The sequence below is a fragment of the Astatotilapia calliptera genome, chromosome 8 (genome assembly GCF_964374335.1).
Source record: "Astatotilapia calliptera chromosome 8, fAstCal68.1, whole genome shotgun sequence".
Taxonomy (NCBI): domain Eukaryota; kingdom Metazoa; phylum Chordata; class Actinopteri; order Cichliformes; family Cichlidae; genus Astatotilapia; species Astatotilapia calliptera.
This window is the reverse complement of record NC_137429.1, coordinates 19,502,385-19,520,743: the sequence shown is the minus strand read 5'-3', so window position 1 is coordinate 19,520,743 and position 18,359 is coordinate 19,502,385. Positions and strand designations below refer to the sequence as shown.

The 18,359-nt window shown below is 41.0% G+C and overlaps 2 protein-coding genes across 3 annotated transcripts; both read right to left on the bottom strand.

Annotated features, from left to right (window-relative positions):
* Positions 1–609: 609 nt before the first annotated feature.
* On the bottom strand, positions 610–1,713 carry LOC113028536 (gap junction delta-3 protein-like). Its single transcript, XM_026178893.2, has one exon. The coding sequence runs from the start codon at positions 1,615–1,617 to the stop codon at positions 757–759; it is 861 nt and encodes a 286-aa protein (XP_026034678.1). The 5' UTR covers positions 1,618–1,713; the 3' UTR covers positions 610–756.
* A 1,006-nt stretch (positions 1,714–2,719) lies between these two features.
* Positions 2,720–16,519, bottom strand: top2a (DNA topoisomerase II alpha). 2 transcript variants are annotated; one of them, XM_026178890.2, is made up of 35 exons: positions 16,330–16,519; positions 15,491–15,637; positions 15,273–15,363; positions 15,093–15,156; positions 14,833–14,978; positions 14,534–14,631; positions 14,229–14,441; positions 13,741–13,914; positions 13,360–13,461; positions 13,110–13,247; positions 12,880–13,018; positions 12,635–12,792; positions 12,420–12,545; positions 11,595–11,705; positions 9,697–9,802; positions 9,440–9,549; positions 9,202–9,294; positions 9,009–9,123; positions 8,675–8,796; positions 8,165–8,313; positions 7,642–7,873; positions 7,429–7,563; positions 7,107–7,307; positions 6,773–6,968; positions 6,514–6,605; positions 6,274–6,426; positions 6,091–6,174; positions 5,716–5,916; positions 5,484–5,604; positions 4,853–5,014; positions 4,334–4,517; positions 4,197–4,252; positions 3,980–4,099; positions 3,615–3,853; positions 2,720–3,262 (listed from the first exon to the last, which is right to left on the bottom strand). In XM_026178890.2, exons 1-35 carry the CDS (start codon positions 16,345–16,347, stop codon positions 3,113–3,115), a joined length of 4,746 nt encoding a protein of 1,581 aa, XP_026034675.2. In that variant the 5' UTR covers positions 16,348–16,519; the 3' UTR covers positions 2,720–3,112. The 2 variants fall into 2 exon arrangements, with proteins under 2 accessions (XP_026034675.2, XP_026034676.2); XM_026178891.2 differs by having other exon boundaries at positions 4,853–5,011.
* Positions 16,520–18,359: the final 1,840 nt, after the last annotated feature.

Below are 18,359 nucleotides of genomic sequence, written 5' to 3'. Positions count from 1 at the left end.
AAAGCCTAGAACACTCAGGAAGCCATTCTCTCTCTTCACCATAGGCAGAGGGTCCTCGCCCACTGGTAGTGTAGCATGCAAACGAAGCTACACTGAGTGGTGCAACAGCCTGGGGTCAACTGAAGGAACTCCTCAGCCTTAAGAAGCCAACAAGCAATCAGCAAAGTCAACACAGTAATTAGCCACAGTCTGGAAATGTGTGGGCAGGTAAGGTTGAGGCTTGACTTCTGAAACACAAAAACCAAATGCCAACATTCACACAAACAAAGGGGAGAGAGAAAGCAGAAGAGAAAGGAAAAGATAGAAGAGCAAGTCGAACCAGTAGGACCAAGGCGTGGCTCTCCAAGAAATATAAAAATAGTACTCATTTTCAAGGTTTCTTGGGTCTTATTTTCGTCTCGGTATGGCCTGAATCCCCTGCTGGGTTAGAGGTTCTATGTTTGATGAATCTGACAGCTACGAAAGGGCAACATTGACTAAAAACCAATCACCTGTAAGGAAGTTTGTCAAGTGTTTTCCAGGAAATGTTTCTGTCAAAATGCTTGCAGACTTTCGTCATTCAGCAGAACTAACAAGTCAATGATGTCTCTCATGCGTCCTTCTTATCGTCTGTGCTCGTTTTGTCATTTTCCCATAAGTTTCTTCATGATGTCGCCAATACACATGAAGAGGAAAACATGTAGAGGGAATTAGAAATGTAGTCACAAATTTATGATAGAAAAAGGAGGATGCTGTGATTGCAGCATATGTGTCCTCTCACAATGTAAGCCTCGAGGCGCTCACATATTTTCCTCTTGGATTCTTGTACTTGTGACTGATGCTGGAGCTCTGTCGACTGGAGCTGCTTCTCACTGATCCCTTCTTCATTCTCACACTGCTGGCCGTGCTCACTGACATCGTCTCTCCTCCTGATTTCTCCTCTGTATCCTCTTGCTTGTGGTTGCGGAGATTCTCGCAGTCACAGTGGTAGATTCTGTCCTCCTGGTCTGAGCAAAACCACTTACAAGAGACGTAGAGAAACTCGACAATGCTGGAAAATGCTGATACTACCCCTACAGCAAAGTAGAAGAGGAGGAAGATTGTTTTCTCTGCAGGCCGGGAAGTGAAGCACTCCACTGTTAGGGGGCAGGGAGAACGGCTACATTGGAAATGGGCCTTCACCTCAAAGCCATAGAGACGCCACTGGACAAATAAGAAGCCGATTTCTGCCAGTATGCGGAAGATCACAGTGATAATGTAGAGCGCCTTGGAAGTTTTTTCTTCTCTGTTCTTCCTGCTGCTCCTTTTCCTCGACGAGGAGCTGTTGGCCCTCTTGTGATCTTGATGTGTTACATAAACGAAGTAAAGCAGAGAAGGTGTAGCGATGAGGATCAAATGAAACACCCAGAATCTGTACTGGGAGATGGGGAAAGCCTCATCGTAACACACCTGCTTACATCCTGGCTGGAGAGTGTTACAGGTAAATTCCTCCTGCTCGTCCTCAAACATTTCACTGGCCACAGTTCCCAGGATTAGTATCCTAAACACCAAAACGAGGACGAGCCAGAAACGACCCAGCATCGGTAAATGGGTCTGGAAGTCTTTAAATAATCCACCGATGAAGCCCCACTCACCCATGGCTGCAGCTTTGTCAGGTCTGTCTTCTTGGAAGTCTGGAGGCTTGTTCAGCTGTTCGTCTCAGAGCAAATGCTGCCTTTGTCTTAAAAATGAAACTAGAATTCTTGTTATTGTAATCTCCAATCAGTGACTCACGGTTTAACTGAACCCATCAAACCTGATTAAATGTTGCTTCAAGGCTTATCCACCTTAGTTGCTCAGTGGGCTGTAACCAAAAATGACGCAAAGAACCCGCAAAGAGAGTACATAAAGCACAACGCTTCAGGAAAAAAAACTGTAGCAACAGCCTGTAATATATCCTTTCAGTTCTTTTCTCCTTCAGTTAGCATAAAATACAACCAGCTAACATTGTAGAGTACAGTAACCAACCTCAAGACTGATCCAAGGTTCCATTTCATACATTTGAACTTTGCTAATGGACAGGTTGAAACCCAACTCCTACATTTCAGAGATGCCAAGATAAAATAGTCTGACGACAGTGTTAATCTACTATGCAGAGACTCATGACCTACCGTCATGTTTGTTTTCCCAAGTAAGCAGGTACCAATCCAAATCATTGGATCATGTGCTCCAATCACTTCCATGACCACATGTGTATAACAAATGCACTTAGGCATGCGGACTGCTTCTACAAATATTTTAGATTAGCTCAAGAACAGTGCGTAGGGTGGCTTTTCATAGCTGAGCAGCTGTATACAAGCCTTTCATCACTGAGCTCAATACAAAGTCTGGGATGGAACCACTGGACTCTAGAGCTGTGGAGACGTGTTCTCTGGAGCAATGAATCACTTTCCTGTCTGGCAATCTGATGGACGAGTCCACCAGTGCACAAAGCAAGGGCCATAAAGACATGAGTCTGATGTGGAAGAACTCGACTGGCCTGCAGAGCCAATATTAAACCCTAAGGATTAAGAACGGGAGTTTACTCAAATTCATGTGTTTGAAGGCAGATAAGTGAATACTTTTAGCAATATAGTGTATATTTGGATGCTCCTACTGCTGCATTGCATTAAAATCTTTCTACAAAATTAAAGCAAGTAGCTTTTTTCATTAAACAGGAGCCCCAACACAACCCGGTGACACAAAGCAAACACACCATGCAATCAATAAAAACAAACTTTATTTTTTAAAGGTATAAACTGAACAGCCAAAGAAATATTTACAGGACAGCACAAAACACAAACAAGTGGATTACAAAATACGCCTAGAAGCTAAGAACAAATACTATTAAAACTAGACTTGTATACCAGCTTTTTTTCCCCTTCTCTTTGAAATAATACGATTTTTTTTTTTTTTTTTAAATAAACAATGGTGAGTTTTTGTTTATGTCTTTTTTTAAATTTAAAGGTTACAGATTGCTGGTCCAAGGTCCATATATGAGGTGAGTGTAAATGCAGCTGAACTTCAACAGATAAAATGAGTGCAATATTACCTGCATGGCACACTACAACATTTATGACTCATCTTTTCGAAATAACAATTTGAGAACTATTATTTAAAAATCTTCATCTGAATCTGAGTCCAGGTTGTAGGTGATGGGTTTCCGGGCCCGTGAGGGTTTATCCCGTGGTGCTGCAGCTACAGGAGCGGCTTCTTCAGGGTCTGAAACCTGGAAACTCTCATCCTCTTCCCACTTCTTGCTCTTCTGTTGCAGAAAAGGAGATTAAAAGGATTAACAGTGATTATATTAGCACAGGATGCATACAGGAAACCTTTAAAATCTAAACATGTGTAGCAGAGAATCATTTGTTTTACTTAAGTCAGTAGTTTTATTTCAAATGTCACCATTTAAAAAGCTACTTTTATTCTTTTAATAGCTTCATTGTTGAGCCACTTTTTCGTGGTCAGAGTTTATAGTATTTCATTTTATATTTAGAGTTTTACTTCCTGAGGTTGGGCTACTGTACTGCAGGAATATGCCAACTTCTGAAATACTTGAATCACATCTTATGACGTAACACATAAATAGAAAACGAGTGTTCAGTATAAAAACTGACCTTGGTGCCAGCAGTCGTCTTGGATTTGAGTCGTGACATGAGGTCATCTGAGGAGCTGCTGTCAGAGTCATCACTGAGGTTCTTTTTACGTTTAAGAATAGGTTTCTGTTTTGTGACGGGAGCTTTCTTTTCAATCTCTGAGTCGCTAGAGTCGAATGACGGGACATTCTTGGCAGCAGGAGCCCTGGACGCAGGTTTGGGTTTAGAGAGAGCATCCAAGATAGATGGCTGCTTCACATCTAGAGAAAAACAAAAAAAACAAAACGACATTCCAAAGATAAATTTGTTGATTTCTTTGTTTTATAATGATCATGTGCTCAAATCTACCTGTGACCTTTATAAGACCAAACAAACATCTGTGTTACCTGCAGCCTTCTTCTTGGATGCAGCTGGTTTCTTGGCAGCGGCGGGCTTCTTCGGTGCGGCCTCTTTGGTTTTACGTTGAGTTGGAGGCTTGGATGCTGGCTCCTGATCGTCTGACAGAGCTGTAAAGTGCCACAGAGACAAAATATCCAGTCCTCAGAGCCTTGGCCCCACATTTCGCAAATTCATCAAACTATGATCCTAAATGAAAATACTTACAGCTCGACTTTGTGTCTGTTTTTTTAACTGTCGATTTGCTTTTTGCTACCTTCTTCCTGCAGACAAAAGACAAGGTTTGTTTTTAAGGTACATTAAAACAAAAGAAAGATACGTTTTAAGGTTTTTCTTATACTCACGTGGGTTCTGGAGCTTTGGGAGGCGGAGCTGGAGAGTCCACATCATTGTCCGACACAGTGCTGGGATCTGGGGCGAAGCTTGCATCATCATCGTCACTTATTAAAGCCTTCCTTTTTGGAGCGTCCTTCTTCCCCCAGTCATCAAAATCATCTTCACTGTCAGACATGCTGTACTTCACCGCAGCTTAAACAGTAAAAAAAGAACAAAATGAAAAGGCAGCTTTAGTAATGCTGCGCTTTGTCAAAGAAAACAAGCATGAGAAGCTGAGGTGTTAAAATGCTGCTCAAAAACCCTTCAATTTGGCTCATTTCCAGATAACTTAATAATCTTAATAATAAACACCTTCATTTAGAAAAAGCATTTTATATTTACTCTATTATCTTGGTCTAATATTTACATTTTTTAATTATCTAAAACACTTAGGTGTGACAAACATAACATAAATAAATAGGAAATCACACCACTTAAAGAGTTATCCATCAGCAGAGGAAGCAGTGTGGGCCATCAAGCAGATTCACCTTTGGTTTTCCGTTCTACGCGCTCTCTGGGGGCAGCCGCTTCCTCTGCCTCTACTTCACTGTCCGACAGGCCGACATCCTCATCTGACCACGCGTTTTTCTTGGGCTTCTTGGTAACAGGCTTGAACTGAAGAGTGGTCTGCTTGCCCGTCTTTGATGCTGCTGCACACGAGAAATGCACTTCTTTATGAACTTAAACAACAATGTAAAATTTAAGTGCAAACTGATATTTATTATAGCAACTTGCTTATGATTATCAACATTTTTGAGTGAATGTTATAGCAAGCACCAAATTTTACACAATCCAGTTTTGTGTGCATGAAGGAATGACTGCATAGTTTGGATTAGGTTGTTGAAAACATAATCCAAACTTTAATTCCCCAAAAATGGAGTTTGTATCCATGTTGGCGGAGTACAATATCATTTAGTTGAGAGCCGGAAATTTTCAAAACTTGAGGCTAATTTTGATTTTGCTCCAGCGAGGATTGTGGAGGTCAAGTCTGCAAAATGTGTATTGTTACAGGTTTGCCACTAGATCTCACTAAAGAGCTTCGTGGTTACACCAGTAAGCAGAGGTGTGTGATCATAGTTGAAATGATTTCCAGGCGATATCCTGAACAGTCATTTCTACCTTTTTCTGCTGCTTGGGTCTTGGTTTTCTTGCTCAGCCGTGCAGCTAAGCCCTTTTCCTCAACCGGCTCTGTATTTTCTGCATCCTCTCCAAACTCCATCTTCATCACAACATCTTCACTCTTCAGAGACAGAAATGAGGTCAAGAAAAATGTTACTTTTGGGCAGTTTGTTGTTCTGAATGTGTTAATGTAAAAAACAGTTTATATGCACAATCACATATGAAAACATACCTTGATTTTCTTTCCTCTCTTGCCCTCTCCTTTCTTCAGATCAGCCTTCCTGTTAGCTTCAGCCTTCATGGTGCTGGTGACACGTGGAATGACGCGGCGGCCCTGTGGAGTGGGCAAAGTCTCCTTTTTCACCTTTACTGCTTTGCCTTTTCCAGTTTTTACAGGAAGGGTGGCATTTTCCTTTTCCTTTGCCTCAACCCGCTAAACACAAGAAGAAGAAAAATACATCACAAGTTTGACCAGGAGCAAAAGCACCGATCACAGTTGTTCTTTAGATATAACATTATCACAATCTGATCACATGACTAACAAAGTGCACCGATTGGATATAAAGCAGAAAAAGGAAAAGAAAAGAGGAAAGAAAAGATCCAGTACCGCCAGTTCCTCAGAGAAGGCAGCAAGGTCCTCCCTCCACAGGTCTGCTGGACTCTTTTTCTTTAGGGTGTTTAGCTCTGTCACCTGTACAAGAGTTAGGACAGAAACACACGACCTTAACACAGGAGCTAATAATCTACCATTTCAAGCTTAAAGCATCACTAAGTTTGCCGCATAGCTCACCTTAGCATCCCTCTGTTTGCACAGCTCCTCCTTTTTCTCTTTTGTCAAGAACCACATGGGCATGCTCAGCAGATAATTGTAGTCCGGTCCAGTCGAGTCGTCTTTTTCTCCTCCTTCCCCCTCCTCCTCCTCCTCCTCCATCTCCTCCTCATTCTAAGAGAGTTCACACAGATGGTTATTTAACATCCCTCTCTGTTGTAGCTGAACTTTGTTGGAACTGTCGGAATCAGAGTGTCCCACCTTCTCCTGAGCCTGTTTCCAAGTCTTGACTGGGTCGGAGTCGTAGCCCATCTGTTGGAGCATGCGGATCAGCTCCTTCTTTGGCTTGTTCTCTGCACACACACGGACAGCATTAATACTAATCAAGGAACAACCAAACTAACTATGAATAACTATATCAGAAGATATACAGGATTTTCCACTGTTATTGAAAAATGTGCTTGAAAACAAACAAACAAACAAACAACAACACAGAATCTATTTGAAACTTTGCACTTACCAATGACCAAGGTGCCCTGAATTTTCTCCAGGATGAAGCGAGCCTGGTTGCTGAGCTTGGCGCTCTCTGCTCCCAGCATGCCTGCCAACCAGTCCTTTCTCAGCACGTAGTACTTCATCCTCAACTCAAAGAAATCTCTGATGATATCCTGCACAGACTCATACTTTTTCAGGCTACCCACATGGTCAAACAGAACCTGGAAAACAAAGGGAAAAATGCTGATGCTTCACAGGGTTTGGAAATATGTGGATAAATGTTTGAAATTTCACAGGAAAGCAATAGACGACTTTATTCATCCTGCTGTGAATGTGTGCAAATAAGTGGCAATCATTACCATCGAGTTGCAGGTGAGGGGGCTCTGCAGCTTGAAGACTTTATGGAGGCCAGCAGCCTCAGCCTCCCTCAGCTTCTCTTCTGTCATCTTGACCACAAAGCGCACCGTGGTGTCAGTGTGGTAGTCCTTGTAGTCTGTGATGAGAGGAGGAACCTTCTCTGTGCCATTCAGCATCGGCTCCAGCACATTCTCCTTGTAAGCCTAGACGAGAAAGTACATGAAGAGTTCAGCAAAAGGGTAAGAGGGTATTTATTTGAGTCAATCTAATAAACACTATGCGTACATATGGCAAAATGTTCTGGAAATGACTTAATTGACCAACCTGTGTCCATGTTTTTACAGGCAATTCAGAGATTTCAATAGTGGTCGAATCAAGGATGGAGATCTCTCCACTATTCAAGTACTGGTTATCCATCACCTGCTCAATTGTGCCTCTGAAGTCTTTATAATTTGGAAGCTGTAGGAGGAAAAACAAGCACTTAGTTTTTGCACAGCAAATCACCCAACATGGCAGATCTCAGGAAACCATCCTGACCATGGGCAGAGGTTCCTCGCCGTCGAGCATACGGTTGATGTTGCTGATGATCTCACGAATGTCGTAGTTTGGAATCTTGCTGGCCCAACCTGTGCCGATGCCTTCGGCTCCGTTCACAAGCACAGTGGGGATGATGGGAATGTACCATTCAGGCTCTACCCGCTGGTTGTCATCATAGTTATACTTGAGCAGGTTGTCATCCACTGCTGGGAAAACAAGGCGGGCGAGGGGGCTAGAAGTAAAGATTGGTGGGAGAATTTTCGTTAGTGACTCAGTAACTAATCCATGTAAAAAACTGTCCCCATTTTGTTAGATTCATGAAAAAAAGTGCAGAACATGGGCTGATAGTTCTACACACTTACATACAACTCATTCATCCACAATGCATGATGTAGCAGTGCAAGAAGTGACAGCGGTTTAACTACAATAAGCCTTCTTAACAATGACCAATAGTAGCCTCTTTTCGGTTGCTGGCTCCCTACATAAGCACTTCGTTATTAAATCTATGAGAAATCCTGCGTACCTGAGCATAGTGAAGATGTATCGAGGGCTGGCAGAGTCCTTGCCACCGTGCAATCTGGTTCCAAACTGTCCCAGAGGCTGCAAGAGATTCATGTTGTTGCTTCCCACAAAGTTCTGGGCTAAACCAATGATGGTCATCATCAGAGAGACCTGAAAACAAGAAAGAGTTTAGAGTAAATACAACAGAAACAGCTATGTACAGCCAGAATGACTTGCATTGTTTTTTTTAAATCTTTCTATGAAAGATCACTGCTTCTACTTTCCTTTAAATAAACTTTATTTTACCGGAACCTTCTCCATGTGTAACAATTCAAGTTCTGGCAAAATTGACAGCTACCCTTAGATATAAGAATTTGATGGCTAATAACATACAGTATTCAAAAGCAAAGCCTATTTAAAAAGAAGTGAACATTTTTCTGAACATAAAAATGATACAGTTAAACTGAAAAGTCAAACCAAGAATCTAAATTAGAAACACACTGACAAAACCCACACATTAAAGCCACCTCACCTCTCCATGGTGATAGGCCGACATCTCAGCCACTGAGCCTGCCAGCTGTGCCACCTTCACCTCTCGCTTGTCGTTCCTCTTGAAACAACAGTACAACACCTTCCTCTGACCTGGTTTCAGTCCTGATGTAAACACAAATGCATCCAGACATTAGACCAGCGGTTCACAACCTTTTACACCTGTCAAGAAGACTCAGCAAACCCTTCCCTGAACACATGCTCAAATGACTTAAATTTTAAACTGGATCTGGACAACTCTCAGCTTTCTATTTCTCCATAATTAGTTAATGGCTTTAAATCTTTCCTTTTTTCTTAATTATCATTATTTCACGCACCATCCACCAGGCAGGGAATGGACCTCTCGTTATCAGAGTTGGAGAAAAGTACCAGCTCCTTGTTGACGAAGTCGTTGTACGACAGGGACTTGGTTGACTGACCGTACAGGTACTCCTGCAAAGAGACAGTAAAACAGTCAAACTTAACAGAACAGAAACAAGATATTGAGTTCACCAGTTGCACAGACATTACCTCAGGCAGGTTGTGCTCTCTGCGCTGGCGTCTGTTAATCATAAAGTTGGTAAGCCACTCTTTTCGCTCTTCCACTTTCTTCTTGCTAAAGGCCTTCCCAGAGAGAAAAAAAGAATTGTAAAAACAGACCCAAGAACTAATGCTCCAACTGTTAGTCATGGCCTACAGGATGTTTAAAAAGTCCAGATCAAATATAAATTGGCCAAGGAATGATCGACACAGATGGCTAACATCTTACAAGGGTGATAGCTTCATCGTCTTCAGGTCCTGAGTACTTGAATGGGATACGATGTCTCTGCATATCAGAGAAGTACTCCTTGGCTTCCTGCGATGTGCTGGTTCCCAAACCTAGATGGGCAATAGCCACAAAAGAAAAAAAAGAGATGGTACAAGTTACAACAAAACAATATAGAAACTATAACAATGACAATGGCCATATGCATTATGTGTTGCTTACTTGTCCGTTTTACTACCACACAGGGGTTTGTAACAAACCTTTGTAGTATTTTATTTTCCAAGATTTGTGGTTTTGCTGGCTCTCCTTCCATGCATTGAATTCAGGAATACTGTAGAAAGACAGCTGATTTTTCTTGAAAGACGCCTGAAGAGACACAGAAATAAGATGTCCATCACCATGGTTCTTGATGCATAGTCATTTAAAGCTTTTCACATTTTAACATTATTAGAAAAAATGTGGATTTTTAATTTAAAAGTAACTTGGAATTAAAAAGAAAAAAAAGGGGGGGGGGGGGACCAAGCTTTCCATTAAGCTCTGAGTATTCTGAGGTTTTGACAGCAGATGGCAGTATCGTTTCAAATTTCCAACATGGTTAAAAACTCAGTCACATTAACAAATAAGCACATGCCATAGCTCAACTGTGCATCTCTCAGGTGTCTTTGAGGGAAGAAAAACAAAACAAATGTGTGCATGTTGCGAAGAATGCTCATAAGAACAATAAGATCTTAGAACAGGGGTGGGCAATTCCAGGCCTCCAGGGCCGGTGTCCCTCCAGGTTTTAGATGTATCCTTGAACCAACACAGCTGATTTAAATGGCTAAATTAGCTCCTCAACATGTCCTGAAGTTCTCCAGAGGCCTGGTAACAAACTAATCATGTGATTCAGGTGTGTTGACCCAAGGTGAGATCTAAAACCTGCAGGACACCAGCCCTCGGGGCCTGGAATTGCCCACCCCTGTCTTAGAAGAACAAACTCATATTACTTGGTTGTAGGGATGGGTACCCTAACGGTAGTAGCCAGACCGAAAAGCAGCGCACATTTCATTGCTTTATTTCGGAGCTTTTTTTTTCCCCCCTGAGATGTCATACACTTTGGATTCCAGCCAATCATTTTACCTTTGCAAGCTTAGTAGTCGGGCCCAGGTACGTACGTTCTTTTAGAGCAGAGCTACAGATTAAAAATGCCCAAAGCGAAGCGGTCAAAGTCTGGCTGTACTTCACAGCAAAAGATGCAAACTCAGCAGCCTGCAACAAGTGCTTTAAGGTGATACTGTGCAAAGGAGGTAACACCTCGAATCTGATGAAACACCTGGCGACGTACAGCATTTTGTTAAAAGCCGAGAACTGCGCCGTATTTGATAGCGCAGACACACCGAGCACATCTACTGTGGGTGGGTTGCCTGTTATGCAACATCCCCCAAAAACCCGAAGAGGAGAGTCCTGGCCCCTAGCCCTGCCAGTGTAGCAGAAATGATGACGGATGATGATGGCAGCAGCAGCTGTTCCTCTCTGCGTGAGTAGCTTAATGTTGTTCGTGTGTAATTTACGTTGAGTAGGCTAACCGCGTTATTACATTAATGCATGTAAGGTGAACTAGCAAACACCGTCGTAGTTACATGCGGCTGTCTTCTTGTTTGATGGCAGATAATCCCTTCACCCTGGCCAAAAAGGCTAAAATGACCAAAGAAAAAGTGGAAAACAGCTAAACATGAGAGGTTTTTGGACAAAGTTTGTTTTTTTCCATTGTTTAAGCACTGCTTCCAGCCAAGAGTGATGCCATAAATCCCCTATAGCTGCAGAAAAGGCTAACATTGTTATCTTTTTACAAAAAAAAAAAAAAAAAAAAAACACAGCTGAAAATGAGGTTTTTGGACCAATTTTGTGTTCTCCATTCTTTAAGCGCCGGTTCGAGCACCATTTCAAATGTACCGGTTTGGTACTGGTATCGGATAAAACCTAAACAATACCCATCCCTACTCGGTTGTGTTGTAACAACAAAACATGGCACATCACAACTCTCTCTATTGCTATTGTAGGTATGAAGTTGTAAGCGATCCATGTCTGAATGAAAGAACACATCATGTAAACTGCCAGATGAAGCCAACAATATTGCACATGGCAAGTCTGCAAAGGGCTTTTTAGAGCATCTACATACCTTGATGATGGGAGTGATGAACTCTTCCAGGAAGTTGTGACGCAGCAGCGAAGGCCAGTTGTGGTGGATGAAGTTGATCAACAAGCCCTTAATGTGGGAGCCGTCTTGATCCTGTGACAATAACACAGGTCAGATATATTGCAACAAAGTAATTGTGTGTGAGTGATGACAAAAAAGGTTAGTAAAGTGCTCTGTGACAACATTAGTAGCACTAAAATAGTTTTTAATAGTGGGCTGGGATTTTGAAGTCCGTCTTTAACATGCATCCATCCACCAATTCAGATTCTATTTCCCCATATATGTGAGAGGACATGTGGATTGTTACTAGAAATCGTAGTGATGATCCTGTTTTTCCCATCTGAAAGTCAGTGTTGGCAAATGATGAACAAAATTCATAAGCCTTGCTCGATGAAGAAAAACTAAAAATTCACTCAAACATCCATCTGAGGCTCATATGAAGCTTCAGCTGCCCCACTAATCTAAATTGAGTCATAGCTTTCAAAGTCATGCTCAGTGAAAATTACTTAGTAGCTCTCTTCACAGCTGTAGGGGAAGGATACCTTCCTCAGGTTAAGTGCATGTTTCCTCTTAAAACTGGGCTCACAGTTAACATTACACTGGATTTGTACCTGCTCTAACCACCATTTGTTCCTGCAGCACCTTATGAAAGGCTTCAGGGCCAGTATGGACAGAAAACCATTATGGTCACAAAGACCTATTCTTACATATATGTAGGCACAGAAACATGAACATCCTGAATATTATCAACACAAATAAGACACGGGAAGATAGGAAAGGAGTGAAAATAAAGATCAGCCAAAACACCTGATCTGTCATGATCATGATCTTGCCGTAGCGCAGACTCTTGAGGGATTCTGGGTCACTGTAGTTCTTTTTGTACTGAAGACCGATGATTTTGATGATGTTGTTGATTTCTGCGTTTTCCATAATCTGATTAGAAAAAAAAAATCAAACAAGTTTTACTTACAGCTGTTAAATAAATAGATGATTCAAGCAATCATTATTTTTGCTAGCCTAACCTGTTTATGTGAAGCCTCCCGGACATTGAGCATTTTTCCTCTGAGAGGGAAGACGCCATAGCGGTCCCTTCCGACCACTCCCAGCCCAGACACAGCAAGTGTCTTGGCTGAGTCTCCCTCTGTAAGAATCAGCGTGCAGCCAATGGAGTTCTTCCCACCTGTGAGAAAATATAGTGAGTACAGTAGGACTGCAGGTCATCTCCATTCTCGGGATGCTGGACTGTACCGACTGCGGCGCACATTACCTGCATCGTTGGCATCATCCAGTTTTGGCACACCTTTGATTTTTGTGTGTTTAACAGCCGAGCACTTCTTGTTGAGCTGGGACTGAGCCTTGAACTTCACCCAGTTCATGATACTTTCCACAATCCCACAAGATGTGGCCTAAGTGCAACAAAGGATGGACACCAGTTAGTGAAATCGATGAATGATTAAACTTGTGAGAAATACACTGCTGGTGGCTTTTCATCAGCACCTGTTTAATGAACTTGTCACTCAGGGGACACTTGGAGCCAAAGCTCTTCTGCTGCAGAGTCATATTCTCTTTGGTCTGAGAGTCGAAGGTGGGGTTTTCAATCAGGCAGTTGACAAACAGCCACATATGGTTCTTCACCTAAATGGAAAAAAAACATGAAGCGCACTCAGTTGTGCATTTTGTTAACAAACATTTTTACGGAATACACTTACATATTCATTTTCATTAAAAAAATAAATAAAATGAATACCTGGAAAGGCTTGACTGTCACCCCAGCTTTGTTCTTCTTCTTCACCACTTCAATGAGCTTGCTAACTACCTGGTCAGCCACATAATCAATGTGCCTGCCTCCCTAAAGTCCAGAGGACAAAAACAAGATCCATTTTGAGAATAAACACCGTAGGTCTTAATCATAGTGACACAAAGTGGCTGGAGAGCAGCCGGATTTCTGCTTGGCTGCCAAGAGAGCTCAGTCTAGTTCAATCATTCTTAAACTATTTCAGAGCTGCTCAAAGATGTAAATTTAGACAGCTTTCCAACAAACTTAATCATTTAAATTACTGATTTAACAACAGCCTACACATAGACACAATATATGCATTAGATCAAATCCAATGCACTGAGTTATTACCTTTGTTGTGGCAATGCTGTTGACAAAGCTGACTTGCTGGAAACCTTTCTCGCTCATGGTGAGGCAGACCTCCCAGCGCTCGTTGACAGTCTCATGGATGACAGTAAGAGGACCACCCAGTTCATCCACCTTGTCTTTCACATACATGTCCACATAGCTACGGAAACCTGTAACCTTAAGTGTGAAGTTCATACAGTTTATATCAGTTTTCAATGCATTTTAGCCTGAACAAATTAGGACGTAACATGTAAGATTTGTCTTGCTGACATCAAATATTTCATTAAATGAAGTTAGTAGAAATAATTTTAAGTCAGGTAAGTGACTACTTTTTACAAGTCCACAAAAAGCTTTGGATTTTAGGTTTAACTTTGTGAATGAAGTCTTCAGTCAACATTTAAAATACACATAATATATTAAAAAGCTTAATAAAATTACTTCCCAAAACATTAAGAGTTAACGGAAAAAAGTTAAAGATCACAGTAACTTACTGGTAGCTTCTTGCTATTGAAGAACACCCGGACACCCTTAGCGGATCCAGCAATATCATAGGCTCTCCTGGTCATCAGAGCCACTGTGTCTTTGTCAAGGATGCTCATCTTAAACTTGGCCAGATCTGGTCTGAAGGTGATGCAAGTGTATTCCTCTCCATCAAACGGTTTGATGCTAGCCTCCCCTGCTTTGCCCATGTTGTCATACCAAGTCTATGGAAGACATGGGCATAACAGAAAATGACATTCTCCCCAATCAAGACATAAAAATGAAAGTGGGAAATGAGGTCGATCTTCCTTCATACCTGCTTGAAGCACTTCTTCGACTGTTTACAAGCAGTCTCGACAGTGAACTTTGTACTGAAGATGTTGCAAAGCTTGGCACCGTATCCATTTCGTCCACCTGAAGAACATTTATAGAGTTAGGAACAGATTGAACATTAAATTAGGCTTTTTTCCTAATAAAACACTAAAATTTCAGCATTAATTGTGTTGGACATAATGATGTTGAAGGGAGCCTTTGTAATTATACAGAATATTTTCTCATTAAGAATGACAGAAAACAATCAGTATTATATAAAGCACTCAAATGTATCAATCTTACCAGTGACTTTCTTCTCGTCATCATCATAGTTACTTGAAGTGAGGAGCTGTCCAAAGATAAGAGCAGGTACATAGACTTTCTCCACTTTGTGCTCCACCACAGGAATACCCTTCCCATTATTCCATACACTGATGGTGTTGTTTTCACTAAAAGGAACAAAAATATACACAAGCGCTTGATTTGTCAGCTGGTAGCTGTAGTAGAGTTACTTTGTATTTTAATATCTTAAACTTGGTAGTGCACCATTATACACAACTCACGGATCAATGTTGATCTTGATGCAGGACATGCCCTTATCTCTCTGCTTGTTATCAGCTGCATTTACTATGGGAAGAGAAAGTAAAATCTATTTTTACTACCGGTACATTTTACTGGAGCTAAAACACTGTTTAATAAAGGTTTGTCATGGACATCTATAATTGCAAGAGCTTTTTACTTACCAAGGATCTCATCGAAAATCTTGTAGAGCCCAGGCACAAAGGTCACATCACGGCAGTTCAGTCCAGCATCCTCATCAAACACCCACATTTGCTAATGAAAAAAGTTAAATAATCACAAGGAGCTTGCATGTGTTCATTCAATAAGAACCATAATTGTGCAGTCAAAAAACTGCTTTAAATATACACATGACTGTTAAAGAAATTTTAAAACTTCTTACCTGAGTGACAGGCTCAACAGAGCCTATGTAGGAGTCCGGTCTGAGCAAAATGTGCTCCAGCTGCGTCTTCTTCTGATAGATTCTCTCCACTGACAGCCGCTTAGGATCCTTCTTCAGCTTTTCCACCGGCTTGTTCTCCAAAAAGGCCTGATGAAAACGACACAAGGTTATCTTTTAAGATTCATCATTCAACACTCTTTATTGTCATCATGCATAACGAAAGCAACTGAACCTCACACAGTGCAAAAAATAAATGAAAATAATATCAATATACTGATATCTTCTATAGGCCTTGCACCGTAACGAAGATGGGACTTATCTTTGTACTGCAGGAAACCTTAATATAATGATCAACATCATCTACAGTGCTACTTGCTGACAGTTTTGCATGTTTTACTGCACAAAAACACAACAATGTAAATGTACGGGGGGAGAGAAAACACCCCCCTTAAGTTGCTTGGCTCTGATTACATTTGAGGCTCAAGGACAGGGTTTAGCTCAGTATTTAAGGACAGTTTTTATTTCAAACACAATAAATAATGCGAGGAGAATGAATGCAGGGGTAACACCATTTCAACTGGCTTAACAGCATTAGCTATAGTTAATGTTTACAAGCTGCTGTGCCAAGAGTTAGGACTAGTTGTTAAATTACTAAAAGGGACACTCTGCAAGTAGTGCATTATTACGTCTAAACATCGCGCACTATTACATTAAGCAGCTCACGACGTTAGCCAAGTGCCTTTAATTGTTTCTTAGAAGTTTAGCTTACAGTTGTAGCAGGTTAGCACGTAAGCCTAATAACACGTTAGCAGCAAATATGAAAGCGACAGTAACGTTACCTTCAACGGTTCAGCCATTCTTCTTGTATTTAATGTTAAAGCCCTTCGTTTGAAATATAGTACACTCTAGGTTTGCAACAAGCTAAATAAATCCCAGCTACCCCCAATAATAATAACGGCTGCCTGAGCTGAGGTCCCAGTATGAATATTCGAAATTTTGTGGCAACATCTCCCGCCAGCTATATTGACCAATCATACTACTGAGCGCGTGACGAATTCCTCCAATGAGAGCAGCAAATCCGTTCTTTTTCAGTTAAATAACCAATCGTAGACGGTAAAAGTGGCATGAGCCCACCCATCTCTTGTATCACAGCCAATCAGCATTCAAAAAGAAGTAACCTACGTGCATGGGAATTCAAGAACAGACAGGAAAAGGGTTAGGAGGGAAACAAAATAGCCTGTTTCCTTGATTTGGATTTAAAAAAATTCCTGTCAGCTCTATTTTGATAGTGTCTAATGAAGAAATGCGACCTATATTTTATTATTACTGTTTTGTTTTCAATGTTCTTTGAATTTTTGTTCTACAAGTACAAACGAAGCTTTTTTTCTCTGATGATTTCACGTTTCTCGTTTTTTAATAGAGGCGGACTGAGCAGTCTCAAACGTGAATCTTCACTTTTTATCAACTGTAATACAATGATAATAATAATAGTAACTATCATAACAATTTCCAGAAACACACAATAAAGGAACAAACTAAGACGAAGTTATAAAGAAATTACAAATCAACTAAAATACCGCATTCTATATGGCAAAAAATTATTTTAAAAAATATACTAAAATTAATTACAAAAAAATATCTTTCAGTAGACATGAGTGTTTGAACGTGATGTAAAAGAAGACACTGATGAGGCAAGAGTCTTTGAAGGCTGACATGTTAGTTTATAATCCTTCAGGATTTACAGAGATCAGAGAAACTCGGGAAAAAAAGTCAGCTGCATAATCCAATCAGAAGTCATATCTGAGGAGGGGAGCTTGAACATCTATGCATATTTTATCACATTTCCAACAACTCATGCATTCATAACAGACAAGTAGTTTTACAGGTAAGAGATTCACCTCACAAATAAAATGCTGTTTCAGATAAACATTCACACCAGTTCAACTAAAAGAAAGATTTTCAAATGCATTACAGATGTGCACTGATTGTAGACTGGCTTGCTCATGCAACAAAAGCTCACTAATACTGAGATCCAGGGTCAGCAGGCTCAGACCCCCACTGACGCTGGCAAAGGGACCATAGCCTGATTGATGTCGCTTTCCTTCCTCCAACTCCCCAACTGTAGAGAAAAAGAGGACATGATGTGAGGAAAAAGGAAATGGATTTTGTTGTCTGGTGTTATGATTTTTGACACTTTTTGGTCACTTGGGATATAAAGCATGAGTGGCCTTTTAAATGTACAAAGCTTGCCTTGCAAGAAAAGTGTTCTGTTTTTCTGGGACCATGGTGCTCACTTCTTTTTTCTTTTTACACTAGAGTGTACTGGATCTTTCACTTGATTTATCACCACCTCTGCCACTTTCTTTCCTTTGTCTCTCTTTTACCTGCATAAAATACAGGAACTGCTTAAAATCTGTCTAGTGTTCAATATCAGATTTCTTCTTTTATATTGTTCCTTCCTGTCCTGGACTCTTCCCATGTAGCTGCACGATACCCCTAAACTGTGTTTTTTAGTCATTTATCAGCTAGACCTTCACTTTTTCCCCAGTCCTCTATTTTACTGGGATAAAAAGATTCATATGTGATGCTAAGAAAGCATTACTTCAGTAGCACAATTTTATTCAGCTCTAAGCAACCATCTCTCTTCATATTTCTTGTCTTGTGGCTATCAGTCAATGGAAATGCAGTAACCTGATTTATCCTACCGTTCTACCATTCTTATCTGTCTTCCTCTGCTATGTTGCCCACTCATCTGACCTTAGCATGGTAATAATAAGGCGGAGGAGCTTGAGTAGAGCTGCCTCGGTCCGGTCGATGTAGTGGATTGCAAGTACACTAATACACCCACAGCTGCACACATGAATGAAGG

Bases quoted from the DNA above. Each gene is read 5' to 3' on its own strand.
- LOC113028536 (XM_026178893.2), bottom strand. From the start codon at position 1,617: ATGGGTGAGTGGGGCTTCATCGGTGGATTATTTAAAGACTTCCAGACC.
- top2a (XM_026178890.2), bottom strand. The intron at 7,308-7,428 runs GTTGGTCAATTA...TTTCTCGTCTAG, and splicing joins CTGTAAAAACATGGACACAG to GCTTACAAGGAGAATGTGCT. The intron at 6,427-6,513 runs GTGGGACACTCT...GAACTCTCTTAG, and splicing joins GGAAACAGGCTCAGGAGAAG to AATGAGGAGGAGATGGAGGA.